At 40.5% G+C, this 16810-nt stretch overlaps 1 protein-coding gene across 1 annotated transcript in view; it reads right to left on the reverse strand.

Moving 5' to 3' along the window:
* Positions 1 to 16810, reverse strand: part of LOC136373305 (transcription factor RFX3-like) — a 215638-nt gene that overhangs the window by 53026 nt on the left and 145802 nt on the right. The window contains exons 6-7 of the mRNA XM_066338200.1: positions 11873 to 12054; positions 10995 to 11114 (exon numbers count right to left, since the gene is read on the reverse strand). Of these exons, the coding sequence (XP_066194297.1) occupies positions 10995 to 11114; positions 11873 to 12054 (302 nt within the window). The remainder of the gene's footprint in view (positions 1 to 10994; positions 11115 to 11872; positions 12055 to 16810) is intronic.

Genomic DNA, 16810 nt, shown 5'->3' on the forward strand with positions numbered 1-16810 from the left:
TAGGGCAAAATTGGGAGGAAACCTCATAGTTCCACTAGTTTCTACAAAATTTATTATTTCACAAATTTTTCAGCTCTTCGAGTAGAATCCAAAGTGCCTTGAATGCATAAAAGTAACAGTCCTTTGAGTTTCTAGGGTTTAAAAAGAATGCTCACACACACAAAAAAAAATCTAGATGCTAGGAGCCAGGACTATCCTACCACTTGCTCCAATGTGTTTTATCTTGGGGAAAAGTCTTAATTCTGGCATTATTACAGGTGACATTATAAGGAGTCAAACAGTTTGAACAGCTTTTATAGGCCGGTTAGCCTCACCTTTTTCCTGAGAAATTGATGAAGCAAGCAGCTAAACCTAGGAACCATTTAAAAACACATGAAGGAGAAGATGGCAATTGAGAGTAGTCACCATGGATTCACCAAAAGGAGTTCATACTTCACCAAATTGATAAACTTCTACAATGAAATGACTGGCCTGGTAGATCAGGTGAAAAGTTGATGAAATATGGGCTGGATGAGCAGACACGGAGATAGATTGAGAATTGGCTGAATTTGGTTTATGTGGCAAAGTCTTGGTACTGGGGGTCTGCAAGGGGTAGCTTCTGAGAGGAGACAGCAAAAGCTGTCCCCATGTCAGAAAGAGCCAGTTTCAGCCAGCTCCAAGATGGACCCACCACTGGCCAAAGCCTGAGCCAATCAGACACTAGTAGCGCCTCTGTGATAACATATTTCAAAGGAGTAAAAAATGCTGCACAACAGTAGCTGGGAGAGAGGAATGAGAATATGTGAGACAAAATTCTGCAGACACCAAGGATCAGAAAAGAAGGAGGGGGAGGAGGTGCTCCAGGTGCCAGAACAGATTCCTCTGCAGCCCATAGTGAAGACCATGATGAAGCAGCTGTCCCCTTGCAGCCCATGGAGATCCATAGGGATGCACAGATCCACCTGCAGCTTGTGAGGAGCCCCTACCAGAACAGGTAAATGTGCCCTGAAAGAAGCTGCAGCCCATGGAGAGCCCACACTGGAGCAGGTTTTTTGGCAGGACCTGTGACCTTATGGGAGACCCATGCTGGAGCAGTCTGTTCCTGAAGGATTCCACTCCATGGAAAGGACCCATGCTGAAGTTCATGAGTAACTGCAGTCTATGGGAAGGACCGACACTGGTGAAGTTCATGAAAGACTGTCTCTTGTGCAAAGGATCCCACACTGAAGCAGGTGAGGAGAAAGGAGAGACAGAGATAATGCATTATGAACTGACTGCAACCCCCATTCCCCATCCCTCTGTGCTGCTGGGGGGAGGATTTAGAAGAGTTGGGAGTGAAGTTGAGCCTGCAAAGAAGGAAGAATTGAGAGGAATGGTTTTTTAGACTCACTTTTTTTCTCATTATGCAATTTTGATTGACAATAAATTGAATTAATTTCCCCAAGTCGAGTCTGTTCTGCCTGTGACAGCAATTGCTGAATGATCTCCCTGTCCTTATCTTGACCCATGAGCATCTTGTAGTATTTTTTTCTTGTCATACTGAGCAACTTGGTGGGCAATTGGCAGTCAGCCAAGGTCAACCTACCACAGTGGCCAGGCCCAGAAGATGATGATCAGTGGCAAAAAGTGTAGTGACTAGCAGTGTACCTCAAGGGTCAATACTGGGTCCAGTCCGGTTCACCATTTTCATTAATGATCTGTATGATCAGGCAGAGTGTACCCTCAGCAACTTTGCAGACAGCACCAAAACTGGGAAGAGTGGCTGATATTACAAAGGGTTGTGCTGCTTCCAGAAAAGCACCTGGGGTTCCTTGTGGACATCAAGTCGAACATGAACAAGCATTGTGCCCTTGCTGCAAAGAAGGCTAATGGTACCCTTGTCTGCATTCGGCAAAGCATTGCCAACAGGTGGAGAGGCATGATCCTTCCCCTTTAACTAAGCACTGGTGAGGCCACACCAGGTGTACTGTGTCCAGTTCTGAGCTCCCCAGTACAAGAGAGACATGGACATACTGGAAAGACTCAAAGGGCCATCAAGATGATTAAGGAACTGGAGCATCTCTCTTATGAGGAAAGACTGAGAGAATTGAGACTCCAGCCTGGAGAAGAGAAGGCTCGGAGGGATCTTACTCATGTATATGAATCTCAGAAAAGAAGATACAAAGAAGATAGAGCCAAGCTTTTTTTCAGTGGTGCACAGTGAAAATAAAAGAGGCCATGGGCACAAGCTGAAACATAGGAGATTCCCTCTGAACATGAGGAAATATCCAGTAATTGAGCACTGGAACAAGTTTCCCAGGGACATGGTAGAGTCTCCCTCTTTGGAGATATTTAAAAGCCATCTGGACATAGTCTTGATCAACTGGTCTAGGTGGTCCTTCCTGAGCAGGGGGGTTGGACAAGATGACCTCCAGAGGTCCCTTCCAACCTCAACCATTCTGTGATTCAATTATTTAAATATCCTGGGATTTTCTTCCTGTCTTGGGATGATTTATTATCCCATCCCATTTTTGGGGTTTTTGATCTGTTTTGTTTTGTTTTGTGCCCAAGGGTGTCAGCTGTCCCCACCCCAACCCCCATCCATGTGAGAGGGAGAAGGCCAAAACTCGAGCCACAGCGCCCCCTGCAGCCACAGAGAGCCACCAGCGCCCCTGCCGACTGCAGCCATAACTACACCAAAAGGGAAAGTGCTTAAAGAAGAGCAGGAAGATACTGTTTATTTGGTTTTCTGTTCTTTGTTTGTTGTTACCATTGTTGTTGTTTGCCTCGTTATACATACACATACTAATAAAGAACTGTTATTCCTTTTCTCATATATTTGCCTGAAAGCCCCTTAATTTCAAAATTATAATAATTCAAAGAGGAGGGGTCATATTTTCCATTCCAAGGGAGGCTCCTGCCTTCCTTAGCAGACACCTGTCTTTCAAACCAAGACACTTCCCATAAACCATCTAGAACCAACATGTCAAGCACAAACCAGACTTCCATTTGGAAGTCTGAGCCATACAGCAGCTCCAGTTGAAAGTCAGGGCTATTACCTATATAGGTGAGGCAAGTCCTTACCTGTGCATTTCTTCAATTCCAGTACAAAGGTGCTTTAAATATCTTGATCTGCGTCTGTTGTGTACAAGCTACTGTCTCAACTGGGAGATGGGACTGTTAGCAACAGTAATCTGTAGTTTACATTTTTTATTTTAAAATTTCTTATTGGAATACAGAAGTAGTACTCCCATAGCTCATGTTGACCACAACTGTGACTCAGCAACCTTTGAATCAGCTCAGTGGTTGTTGCCACTCAACTGAAATTCATTCCTGAAATCTCAGATCCTGAATTCAGGGCCATGTCAGACACTGCACACAAGCATACCTCTAGCAGGTCTTTGGATATATTCACATTTATGGTGGTTTAGCCTTGGCTAACAGTGAAAATCCCACTCAGCCACTCACATCCTCCCTTCCCCAGTGGGTCAGATGGAGAAAATAGGAAGAAGAGGAGCAAGAAAGATTGCAGGCCAAGATAATGACAGGAGACTGCTTACAAATCATCCTTGCAGCAAAACAGACTCAATTTAGGTAAAATTAAGTAAACTTTTCGCCAATTAAAATAAACATGTAATTACTTAATCAGTGTGGTGGTTTAGCATGGATTGTGATTGACAGGTTAGCTGACGAATGGGAGTGTTTCTACGCCTCTGGAAACACAGCCTTAAATTACAATCTTTCAGGTGACTCAGTCTCTTTCCTTTTCCGGTCATCGAGAAAGTAACATCACCTCGTGGATGGGGTCAGGCTGGGCCCCCCGGGGCCAGGCCTGCCAGGCCTCAGGGGGGCCCTGCCTGTGGGACAGCGGCCAGGGCTGGCTGTACCCCCTCTGTCCCTCCACCCCGGCTCCTCCAATGGGGAGAGAAAGAAGACTGCAGATCAATAGTCTGGCCCTGTGCCAAGACCATGGTGGCCGTGCTTTGGGCCTTGGTTGCCAGAGCCGCTGGTCCGAAGGAGGAGAGACTTTTAAGAACTTTTCTCTGGAGCTCCAGGGAGCTGATCCGAGTCTGAGTCGCTTTAGATCTGACCAGGGTTGGAGGAGATTTCATCCATCAGTGTTCCTGAGCATGCACTCTCTCTCTCTCTCCCCCTTCTTCCCATCATCATCTGTGGCCTTGAGTCCGCTGAAGAAGGAAAAAACTCTGAGCAAAGATTTTAACCCTTTTCCCTCCTCCATGGAAAATGAGACAAAGAGATTTGAAATGGAGAGAGAGAGCATTGAGAAAAAGTCAGTGAAAGAACTGAGAAAGACTATTTTGAAGATAGGATAGAGGAAGTGGGCATTTCTGACCAGACTTCTCTAGATGTGAATTATGGGGAAATGGACTATTTTTGTAATATCTTAATGTTGCTTGGGGGAATGCAAGCTCTAGCCAAAGGGTTGTGTGTATTGATATACATGGGTTTTAATTAAGAATTTTGATTAGAATATGTCCCCGGCTCCTGGGAAAGAATAATGAGGTTTCTATTTCTTTTGAGATAGAAGTGACTTTAGAAATGGAAGAGAATGCCTGTTTTGTACTAGAAAAAGCATTCTTAAAATGATACCCCAAACATGTAGAAGCCCATGAACAGCGTGGAAAACTGTTATATGGGTAAGACTGCACAGAATCTGCAAAAATTCCGGGTGGTTGTAGACTCTGTGAAAGCCACTAGATCTTTTTTTTTCTTGTGGCATGTTCTCCATAACCCTAGAGAGGCTCCTCTCCCAAGGTGATGTAGAATCGTGTTTAAATGGTGGTAACTGACTGAAAATCATAGTTTTCTCTCTGTGGTGTGTGAAAAAGTGAACAGTTGGGAGGAAAGGGGGGGAGAAGGTGTTTAAATGTCTCAGCAAGTCTCATTTTTTTTTTCTTTCCTCTCTTTTTCTTTAGTGTATATTAATAAAATCTATCTGTTTTTACTTTGAAGTTGTGCCTGTTTTGCCTTTTTCTCCCAAAGTCCTATCTCCCAGCTGATAAACAAAATTTGGCGAAAGTCAAACCTTGACAATCAGGTAGCAGAAAGCAAAAATACAAATATTAAAATACACTTCCTCCTTTCCCAGGCTCATGCCTTCATTCCAGACTCATCTTTCCCCCCTCTTGCTATTGACACAGGTTACATGCAGCCCCTTCAGTGAGGCAATGAACAGCTCAAAGGTGTAAGGGTGTTATGGTCAGTACATAAAAAAAAATCTTTGTACTCCTTCCTTTTTACACTTCTCTGGCATGGATTCTCCGTGGGCTGCAGTTCCTTCACAAAATATCCAACTGCTCCAGCATGGTCTGTTAAATAATCTCCTATGTGAATACTGATTCTGGTACCATGAAGCACTTCCTTCCCCACCTTCTTCTCTGACCTCTGTTCATACTGCTGGTTTTTACTCTTTTTTTCCCCCCTACTCCTCTGCATGTCTGGTGGGTTTTGCCGTCTTAAGTATGTTTTCACAGAGGCACCATCAGCTTTGTTGATTGGCTCAGCTTTGGCCTGCATTAGGTCCATTAGCAAGCCAGCTGGAACCAGCTGTGTCCAGCACAGGGCAGCACCTTACCCACTACCAAAACCTTAAGAATCAAAGGACAAAAAATAATGCAGATGTTATCATGGGAGTCTACTATAGACCTCCTAGCCAGGACAATGATGCCAATGAATTATTCTTTGAGGAACTAAGGGATGCTTCCAAATTAACTGTCCTTGTCTTTATGGGAGACTTTAACTTGCCAGAAATTAACTGGGAGCATCACACAGCTGGTACAAACGGGATCAGAAGGTTCCTAAGAAACCTGGATAACAACTTTATGGGACAGGTCCTAAGGGAGCTGACTCAGAAAGATGCCCTCCTTGATGTACTGTTTGTCAACAGAGTGGAACTCATGAGTGAAGCAGAGATTGGCAGCTGTCTTCGCCACAGCGACCACAAAGAGATCGAGTTTAAAAACTCTGTTGACAGGAGAAAAGGTCTATCAAACCTCAACTCTGGACATGAGGAGACCAGACTTCAGGTTTCTCAGGGAATTAGTGAATAAGGTCCCCTGGGAAAATGTTTCTGCAGGTGCTGGGGTCCATCAGTGCTGATTACTTTTTAAACACCACCTGTTAAAGGCACAGGAGCAAGCGATTCCCAAATGTTGGAAGTCGGGCAGGCAAGGCAGAAGACCAGCTTGGCTGAACAGGGATCTTCTCTTGGAAATAAGGCCAAAAAGAAGTGTATGGCCAGTGGAAGCATAGTCAGGGGACATGGGAAGAATACAGAGATGCTGCTCACCACTGTAAGGAGAAAATTTGTGTGGTCAAAGCTCAACTGGAGTTGTGCTCCTCAAAGAGCTTGCTAATGTCATTGCAAAACCTCTCAAGGATTTTTGAGCAGTTTGGGAATCCAGAGAAGTCCCAGCTGACTGGAAGCTGGTGAATGTTGTCCATATTTTCAAGAACGGCAAGAAGGAGGTCCATGGATACTACGGGCCTGTTAGTCTTACTTAGGTGCCTAGTAAAGTTATGGAGAAGATTATTCTGGAAGGAATTGAAAAACACCTGAAAGACAATGCAGTCGTCGGTCACAGCCAGCATGGCTTTATGAGAGGAAAGTCCTGCTTGTAAAACCTGATTTCCTTTTATGATGAGGTAACCCAGCTAGCTGATCAAGGGAAGCCACTTGATGTAATCTTTTCGGAGTTCATCCCAGATTTTGATACTGTCTCCCACAAAATCCTTCTGGACAAAATATCCAGCCCACAGCTGGATAAATACATCATGCAGTGGGTGAGCAACTGGCTCATGGGTCAGGCGCAAAGGCTTATAGTGAATGGGATGACATCAGACTGGTGACCAGTCACTAGTGGGGTTCCTCAGGGTTCCATCCTTGTCCCTGTGCTCTTCAACATTTGCATAAATTACTTTGATGCAGGAGTGGAAGGGATACTAAACAAGCTCGCAGATTATACAAAACTGGAGGAGGTCTTGACTCCTTCGAAGGCAGAGGTCCTGCAGGCAGACCTTGACAAATTAGAGGACTGGGCAATCACCAACCATATGAAGTTCAACAAGGGAAACTGCCAGATTCTGCACCTGGGATGGGGCAACCCTGGATGTACAGAAAGACTGATGAATGAGATGCTGGAAAGCAGTGCTGCGGAAAGGGGACTGGGGGTCCTGGTTGATGGAAAGTTGATCATGAGTCTGCTGTGTGCCCTGGAAGCCAGAAGGGCCAACCATGTCCTGGGGTGCATTAGGCACAGAGGTGCCAGCCAGTCAAAGGAGGTGATTGTCCCACTCTGCACTGGTGCATCCTTACCTTAAATACTGTGTGCAGTTTTGGGCACCGCAATATAAGAAAGATATTAAGCTATTAGAGACCGTCCAGAGGAGGGCAGCAAAGATGGTGAAGGGCCTTGAGGGGAAGCATATGAGGAGTGGCTGGGGTCACTTGGTCTGTTCAGCCAGGATAAGAGGAGCCTGAGGACAGACCTCATTGCAGTGTCCAACTTCCTTGTGAGGGAAAGAGGAGGGGCAGGCACTGATCTCTGCAGTGACCAGTGACAGAACTCAAGGGAATGGCCTGAAGCTGTGTCAGGGGAGGTTTAGGTTGGATATTAGGAAAAGGTTCTTCACCCAGAGAGTGGTTGGGCACTGGAACAGGCTCCCTAAGGAAGTGGTCATAGCACCAAGCCTGACTGAGTTCAAGAAGTATTTGGACAATTCTTTTAGGCACATGGTATGACTCTTGGGGATGGTCCTGTGCAGGGCCAGAAGTTGGAGTCAATGATCCTTGTCGGTCCCATTCAAGTCATCCTATCCTGTGGTTCTGGGAATGCAGTGTCACACAAGTAAGAAAGTTACATGACCTTTTAAATTAAGAAAGAATGAGGAAAAGTGATCTGTAGCATAAATTCAGCCTACACTTTGCCAAGAAGTCAAGAACTCGAAGTGGCTATCTGATTAGATGTAATTGATGGAGGGGGGCAAAACTGATACATCTGAACAGAAAAAGCAAACACAGTTGTCAGATGATTCTAAGGAAGAAAAATAGCATTTCCCAGCTCAAGTTATCAGAAAGGAGAGGGAAACATTCTTAGATTGTCTTTGCTCCGAATGTCTTCTTAAAATAGAATTATTGCATGTAAGTTAAAACTTTTTTAAATTTTTAAATAAAATTAGAAATATTAAAAAACCTGTAAATTATAAAGAATGCTCAAGCTATAGTATTAAGCCCTTTATCTTGTGTTAAAACATGAGAGATTTATGAATACTGTAAGATTAAATTGATACAAATATACAGTTATACCAAACTTCTCAAATATATACTAAACATGTTTCATAAATGTGACAGAAGTCTTAGTTCAGAAATATAGTGTTTAAAAAATGTAATGCAGCTTAATGCATACTTTCTTTGTTTGTTTGTTTTTCTTACATGTAGCTCTTTTATCCTCCCCCCCCCCGCCCCCCAAGCATTAACTTCTGAGGTCTAGTACATACATGAGACTCTTTAGATCCATTAAAATAAACAAGCAACTATATGGGTCAAGCTTTCCCCCCATACACATTTCAGAAGAATAATCTGACTAAACTATATCCTAAACCCTGCAAAAAAAGGATATAAACAGAAATAAAAAGTAAAAGGAACTATTTCTGCATGCTAGAGAAAAGCAAAATTATATTAAACATGTTAGAATAAGAAATGCTGGTGTTTTATATATATATTTAAACTTTTGTTTAAAATTACTGTTATGTTAACCATAGTCCATTGTGATAAAAATATTAGGAAGACATTTGATCTTGTTTTTAAAATTTCTATTTTTCCATCAAAGAATTTTCATCAAAACCTTCAAAGTTGGCACATTTTACATAAAATGTCTTGTAGGTAACAGTTGGTTCATGGATTCCAAATTTTTTCAATGAAAATTGCTTATTTTTCTGTTGGATAAACATGTCTTTTCTGAAAAGTATATTAGTATATCTGATTTTGCACAGAAAACAGACAGTACTAAGTTTTTCACCTTGTAAATATCACACAGTAATTCTAGCTCCCTACTCTCTATTTCATCTATTTCTCTATTTCATCTATTTAGAATGCCTGGGATTTGGAAATTTATTTTACTAAAATCTTTGCACACCTGAATTGATTTAAGGGATTAACAAAGATCTTCAAAACTATTTTGTATAGATACTGTCAGGATGGAATAAATAAAGCCGATCCACACTATTTTCATTAGTATCCAGTGAAAGAACAAAAGACAATGGGCACAAATTGAATTGCAGGAAATTCTGCTTAAACATAGGAAAATTCTTTTTTTTTTTTTTTTTTTTTTTTTTTTTTTTACTCTAGGGCTGGTTGAACACTGAAACAGTTTGCCCAGTAAGTTTGTGGAGTCTCCCCCTTTAGAAAAATTCAAAACCCAACTGTACATAGGCTTGGGCAACCTGCTCTAGCTGACACTGCTTTGTGCTGCAGGTGTGTGTGTGTGGGCTAGACAACTGCCAGAGGTGCCTTTCAACTAAATGACATTTTCTCTTTTTCAGTTTGTGCCCATTGATCATTGTCCTGTTACTGGGCACTGCTGAGAAATCTGGCTTTGTCTTTACTCCCTCCCATCAGGTATTTATACACATTGATAAGATACCTGTGTTGCAGGAGTACTGATTTTTAGCTCAGCCACACCCACACCTGTGACTGGTATATCCATATGCAATTGACCTGGACATCAAATTATGGATTTGCTTTCTGTCTTGACCTTGGACCTGTCTTGCCCCTAGGGACCTACCCAATGATCAATGGACTGTGTCTGACCCTGGTTGCCCTCACTAGACCTGAGTCTGATTTGTGGACTGACTTCCTGGCTGGACCTTGCAACTGTGTCATCACCACAAATTTATCTTATAATCTGGACTCTCAGTTGAATCTGACTACCATCTCCAGATCTGCCCTGCTCACTTCACTTGTATACTGCAGCACTAGGCCCAGGCTGGTGAGGTCCCTGCTGTGTATACCATGGTACTCGATTCCCAATGCCCTATTCCTTAGGGAGAAGCCAGCCCTTGCTGCTCCCTGACAGGAAGATAGTTTTGAAAGCCTTGCTAAAGTCAATATAGACATAATCCACTGCTCTCTCTTCATCCATGGAGCCATTCACCTAATTTTAGAAGACTATTGGGTTGGTCAAGCATGATTTCCCCTTTGTAAATATATGTTGACAACTCCTAATAATCTTCTTGTCCTTCTTAGGTGGGCTTTGGTTTCCTAACACCATCCCTGCACACTCCATCTATATATAGAGAGAGAGTCTATAGACAGACTGTATTCCTCCTGGATTCCCTGACTTTGCTTCCACCTCTCATATACTTTCTTTATATGTTTGAGCTTTGTCAGGAGCTCCTTTTTCATCCATGCAGGCCTCTTTCCACCTTTGCTTGACTTCCTGTATGTTGGGATGGACCATTCTTAAACTTCGAGGTGATCCTTGAAAAATAAACCAGCTCTTCTGGACCCTTTGCCCTATAGGGCTGTCTCCCATGGGATTATTCCAAGCAGAGCCCAGAAGAGGCCCAAGTCTTCTCTGCTCAAGTCCAGGGATTTGATGCATCAGTTCTTGCCAGGAGGAGGACATCAACACAAAGCTGAACCTAATCACAAGTTCTTCTATCATTTTTTATATGTGCTGAATAAAGAGATGAAAATGAACAGCAGAATTGAAATTCAAAGCTCCTATTACTTTTTTTTTTCATCTTTTGAGAAATAACCCAAGACCACCAAGAAGTGTCTGTTCTGAAGAATTTAATATTTTACTTTTTTTATCAAATTTTCAAATTTATGAGTTTTTAGATATGTCTACTGATATCAGACTCCAGTGATATCAACTGCTGAACTGAAAAACCTTTATTTTTCCCAAGAGAAGTTAAACAATTTCCATTAGAGATTCAACTTTGCCACATAAATGCAGACAGGTAAGGTTCCAAGAACTAGAAATATGAAAAAGTAGTTTCATATAACACTATACCTCTGTTTCTGCTGCATAGGTTGCTGTCTCATAGCCATATATTGCATGTCCTCTTGTAGCCGATTAAGGGGAGAATCTGGTTTGACACGAATCCCATAATAATGGTATTTAGAGTTCCCCCTTCATGAAAGAACAAAAATAACATTGTTTCTTTTGTATATACATCACATGTTAACATTTGCCTTGACTGGTAAACAGTACATAAAAGTTAGGCTTGTTTTTCACTCTGGTATAAAATTATATAACTCCACCAACTTCTGAAAAACAGTTCACTTAAACTGTATTTTCCAGCACTTTACTGTTGGGCTTCATTTAAATAGAATAAGATAAATAAAAAACCAACTAAATTACTTATGCAGTCATGGTGAATAAAACAATTCTGTAAATGAGGTATGCTTGTGAGGGAGTGTTTGTGAATGTTTCACTAATCAACTTCAGTCCTGGTCAACTGGAAAGAATGAACAGAATTGGGCTATCTGTGTTCATGTTTATGAGAGTGTTTATATGGGTGCTGGTAAAGGCGTTGCCCTGTGTTAGCTTCTGGGGTTAGCTGTGTTAGTGTCATGTGTGCATTTGTCTATATCTTTGGAACACGTTTAGTCTCGCTACTATCTGGACCTGAAAATGGAAACAGCAGTAGCTGCATCCATTGGACTGACATGGAAGATATCTGGGTCATAAGAGTGCACAGAATCTGGCTATAGCAGACCAGGAGTCCCGAGTCCTGAACTCTGCTGGATTTGGCAACTCCCTTAACAGAAAGGTTTTAAATATTTTTATTTACTTATTTCCTTGCTTGTTTTTAACATATGAGCTTCATGTTCACAATTATTATTGATATTTTTCTGTTAAAACTTTAAGATTTTATTAATGCAAACCTGGTTCCCAGTCTTCTGGTCCGTAATCCCATGAAGATTGACCGTATGAGTTTTCCAAAGGAGGCAGCATTGACTGGATCTAACTTGTGTTCCTGACAATGACGTAAGTAATGGTTGTAAAGGGTACTTCTTGGAAGGCTCACTCCTTCTGCAGTTTCATAGTTGTCTAAAAGCCATTGGAGCTATGTCAAATATGAAAGAGTGAACATATGTAAATTCAGTATTACTCTACTGAAAACCCCCACTTAATTGTACAACAAAGAACTCTCATATTTTTTAGACCACTCAAGGCCTGTTTAATACAGTGACTTTGTTCTTCAAGCAAATATAATCTCTCTAAATCTCTTTCAATGCTAGATATGCCATGATGCTTTAGTTTTGAAATTATTTTTTTTAGGTTTACAAGTAAATAACAAGACTCATGGCACTTGTGAGCTCAGATAGCTCCACTTCTAAAAATATCTCGGATTCAGTACCAAACATTAACATTTTATGAAGTTATTTGTGCTTTGGAGAACATTTGCTGGAACTCCAAATAAATAAAACAACCAATAAAAATTATATTGATTGGATGAAAAAACCCTAATAGAACTAAGTTAATACATTTTAAATTCTGGAATGATATACTGTTTCTCTTCACATGGAATTAAAAAATGCAAATAAAAAAACCCAGTACTACATTTAACTGAATAGTGTTTATTATCTTCTAAGTACAAAGAAACTATCAAATATGTCCTGGGTTGTAGTTTAGGATGTATTCTATCACCATCTTCAGTTAATGGCCCATCAATGCCTTGTGCATGACTCATAGATAACTCCCTCTGGGAGCTATCTCTCTTTAATGGGCCATCAAGGACCTCCTGTATGACTCATCATCCCATTGTGAGATGCTCCGCCCAGGGGGAGGAGCCAAGCATTCTCACCTGGATATAAGCTGGGATTTGGGACAGTAGAAGCAGCTTTTACCCACTTGATTCCCAGGGGATCAGAGCTACCAGACCTTTCTATGAGATCACTGCTTCAGGAAGACCACCTTGTCTGGACTGCTTCCATCACCCTGATCAAGTTGCATTCTGACTCTGTCAGTGTTTGTTTTTTTCTTTTTGTATTGTTGCATTTATTTTATTTTATATTATTTTATTTTTTTCCCTTTTCTTCTCATTAAATTTTATTTCTGACTTAGAGCCTCTCACTTGGTTTGTTTTCAAACCACAACAAATATAAGGTAAAAAGCTATCTAGATGACATGAAAAAAACCTTGTATAGCTATAAAGCATCATGAGCCCAATCCCTTTCTGTTGTAATCTGTTTGCTTTTGACTTCTAAGAGCAACAGAATTAACTTTTTTTTTTTCTGGTGTAATTTATTCCAGAATTTTGGTGAGTAATTTTGGAATGATTTAGGCAAATATTTTCTAGTACATTTCTGTACCTTTGTATAGAACAAATAGTAACTAACATAGATTCGCAGAATATTCTGAGTTGGAAGAGACCCATGAGGATCAAGTCCAACTCTTAAGTAAATGGCCCATACAGGGATTGAACCCACAGCCTTGGTGTTATTGGCACCATGCTCTAACCAACTGAGCTAATTTCAGGGTTATGCACACAAAACTCAAGTAAAATTGTCATTTTAACCACATTTACCAGTATAAGAGACCGAAAAAAAAAATGGAGATGTTTTTTATAGTTTTTTTTATCAGCAGTCCTGACTAATGGCAGAGGTCTCACTTGACTAGAAGTTAGCAAACCTATAAGGAGGGCCAGAAGGAGGATCCGGGGAACTATAGGCCTGTCAGTCTGACTTCAGTGCCAGGGAACATTATGGAGCAGATCATCTTGAGTGCCATTCCATGGTATGTACAGAACAGCCAGGAGATCAGGCACAGTCAACACTGGTTCAGGAAAGGCAGGTCCTGCTTGACTAACTTGATCTCCTTGTATGATAAGGTGACACAGTGGATGAAGGAAAGGCTGTGAGTGTTGTCTACCTGAACCTTAGTAAAGCCTTTGACAGTGTTTCCCAGTGCATTCTCCTGAAGAAGCTGGCTGCTTATGGCTTGGACAGGCATACTGTTTGCTGGGTAAAAATCTGGAGGGACGGATGGAAGGACGGATGGATGGATGGGTCAAAAGAGTGGTGGTGAATGGAATTACATTTATTTGGTGGTTGGTCACAAGTGATGCTTCCCAGGGCTCAGTATTTGGGCCAGTTCTGATTAATATCTTTATCAATGATCTGGACAAGGGGATTGAGTGCACTCTTAGTAAGTTTGCAGATGACACCAAGTTGGGTGGGAGTGTTAATCTGCTGGAGGGCAGGAAGGTTCTGCAGAGCTTGTATGAGGTTCAACAAGGTGAAGTGCATAGTCCTGCACTTGGGTCAACAACCCCATGCAGCAATACAGGCTTGAGTAAGAGTGGCTGGAAAACTACTGGTCAGAAAAGGATCAGGGTGTGCTGGTTGACAGCTGACTGAACGAGCCAGTGTGTGTTCAGATGGCCAAAAAGGCTGATGGCATCCTGGCTTGTATCAGCAATAGTGTGGCCAGCAGGGCTAGGGGAGTGATTGCCCCCCTGTACTCATCAGCTGTAAGGCCAAACCTCAAATCCTGTGTTCAGTTTTGAGCCACTCATTACAAGAAAGACACTGAGGCGCTAGAGTGTGTCCAAAGAAGAGCAATGAAGCTGGTGAAGGGTCTGGAGCAGAAGTCCTATGAGGAGCAGCTGAGGAAACTGGGGTTGTTTAACCTGGAGAAAAGGAGGCTCAGAGGGGACCTTATCACTCTCTACAACTACCTGAAAGGAGCTTGTAGTGGTGTAGGTGTGAGTCTCTTCTCATAAGTAACAAGCAGTAAGACAAGAGTAAATGGAAATATAGGAAATTTTTCTTCAATGAAAGGGTTGTCAAGCATTGGAACAGGCTGCCCAGTGAAGTGGTCGAGTCATCAACCCTGGAGGTGTTTAAAAGACATGTAGCTGTGGCACTTAGGGACATGGTTTAGTGGTGGACTTGGCAGTGTTATTAGTTGGACTTGATGATCTTAGAGATCTTTTCCAACTTAAATGACCCTATGATTCTATATTTAACTTATGGGGTTTCAGATTTTTGAGAATACTATCATTTTACTTAGCTTACCCCTTCCTTCCCCCATGGTTTCATATCCTTGGAATTTTCCTTTAAATTCCACTTGAAGAATTTCCAAATTTTGTTTTTGTCTTGTATTTACTAATTACTTAAGAAGGTAATTATGCCAAAATGAATTAGAATGAACATCCAAATTTTCCAGGTTCACAAATCTTACAAAAAGTCTGGACTTATTCTGACCATCCAATAAATCCCCAAACCATGGATTTGGTTTTGGCATTTGGAACAGTTTTATTCCAGTCTGCTGGACCCTCACACGATTGTTTAATCCATTCCACTTTGGTCCACCAAAGTAATTAATACAACCAAGATATGTGTTTAAAGTACAGTAAAATACATAATTATGTGACATTGCATATGCTACTCTGCAGGGCTACTTACTAATAGATCACTGAACAAATTCTGTTCTAGTAATGTTCAATATAACTTGTCATTTACAGAACAAGAATATCAATATTTTAGTGCCCATTACTCTTGAAATAAGTTTCCACTCTGACCCTTCTTTATTGCAGGACTATTAGTAAAAATTAGATTATAATGAATATATTTGACATAGAGTTCTGTTTAAGTCAATTGTGAGCAATTTACTGAACACAATACATGAAAAATGAAAAGAAAAATTAGGAAAACATTTACTCGAGACCTTTCAAAGACCATCTTCATGTTTACTTTCTTACAGAAAATATCACCAGAACTATCATGCCTCGGTTTCTAAACAAGAGTTCTGTGTAAAGATGTAGGAGAAACATGATCTAGCTGCTTGCAAGATGGATGTAGATAATGTTGCACTTTAAATAAACATTAAAAAGTGCAGTTCATTATCCTTATATCAACTTTAAGGTATAAATGCAGTCTTAACATTCACAATTTTTTATTAACTTGAGCATTTACAATTCTGAAACAAAGCCTAGGAAAAATATTATAAACTTTTACCTTTACATGAGTGTATTATCAAAACCATTTCACTATATCTTAATTATATCCTTCGAACTTACCATTTAAACTATACTAATTATTTTATGGAATATGAGCAATTTGTTTTACCTCACAAAGAAAAATTTTTTTGACAAAATCCCCAAATTATTTCCAGCTTAACTTCTAAATATAATATTAGATTTTTTCCAGATTAATTATAATTTATTAGGATTAATTTCAGTGCATTTTACTAATGATCTATATTTGACAGATATTCTTTCAACCACAGCTTGGCATTAGTCAACAATAGGAAAGCAAAACCCAAGATAAGTACAAAGTAAGGATATTTGCTCCAGGGTGAAAATATTTCAATAAAAAAAGGTTGACATGATTATTTGGCAGGTTACAGCCTTCAAAGAAGAATGCCAATAGCTGAATGCCATGCAAAAAAGTAAATAATCTGCAGACATGATAACATTATTGCAAACGACCTTAAATATATTTTTGTATTTGCAGAAATCTAATTCTAAAATTGAAATGTGTACACTTTGACTTGTTGATTTATAATATTAACAACATTAGAATGCTATGAAATGGTTTATGCAGAATGGGTAAATTGACTACAACTTCAATGAAACTCCAATATTTTAAAATCACTAGATTATAAATTAGTCAACTCAATCACATACAGAAAGAAATCAGGAAAGGAAATAAAATAAAGGAAAATTTTAAAAAGTCATTGAAATAAACATGTATTAATTACGGAAACAAAATGCCAGCTTAAGGAAAAAGATAGGACTAACACCATAATTACTGCCCTTATTTGAGTCATAATTCAAGAAAAGTTTCTAAAAAAGGGAAAATATCCAGTGTTTG

This window comes from Sylvia atricapilla, chromosome W (genome assembly GCF_009819655.1).
Source record: "Sylvia atricapilla isolate bSylAtr1 chromosome W, bSylAtr1.pri, whole genome shotgun sequence".
NCBI lineage: Eukaryota > Metazoa > Chordata > Aves > Passeriformes > Sylviidae > Sylvia > Sylvia atricapilla.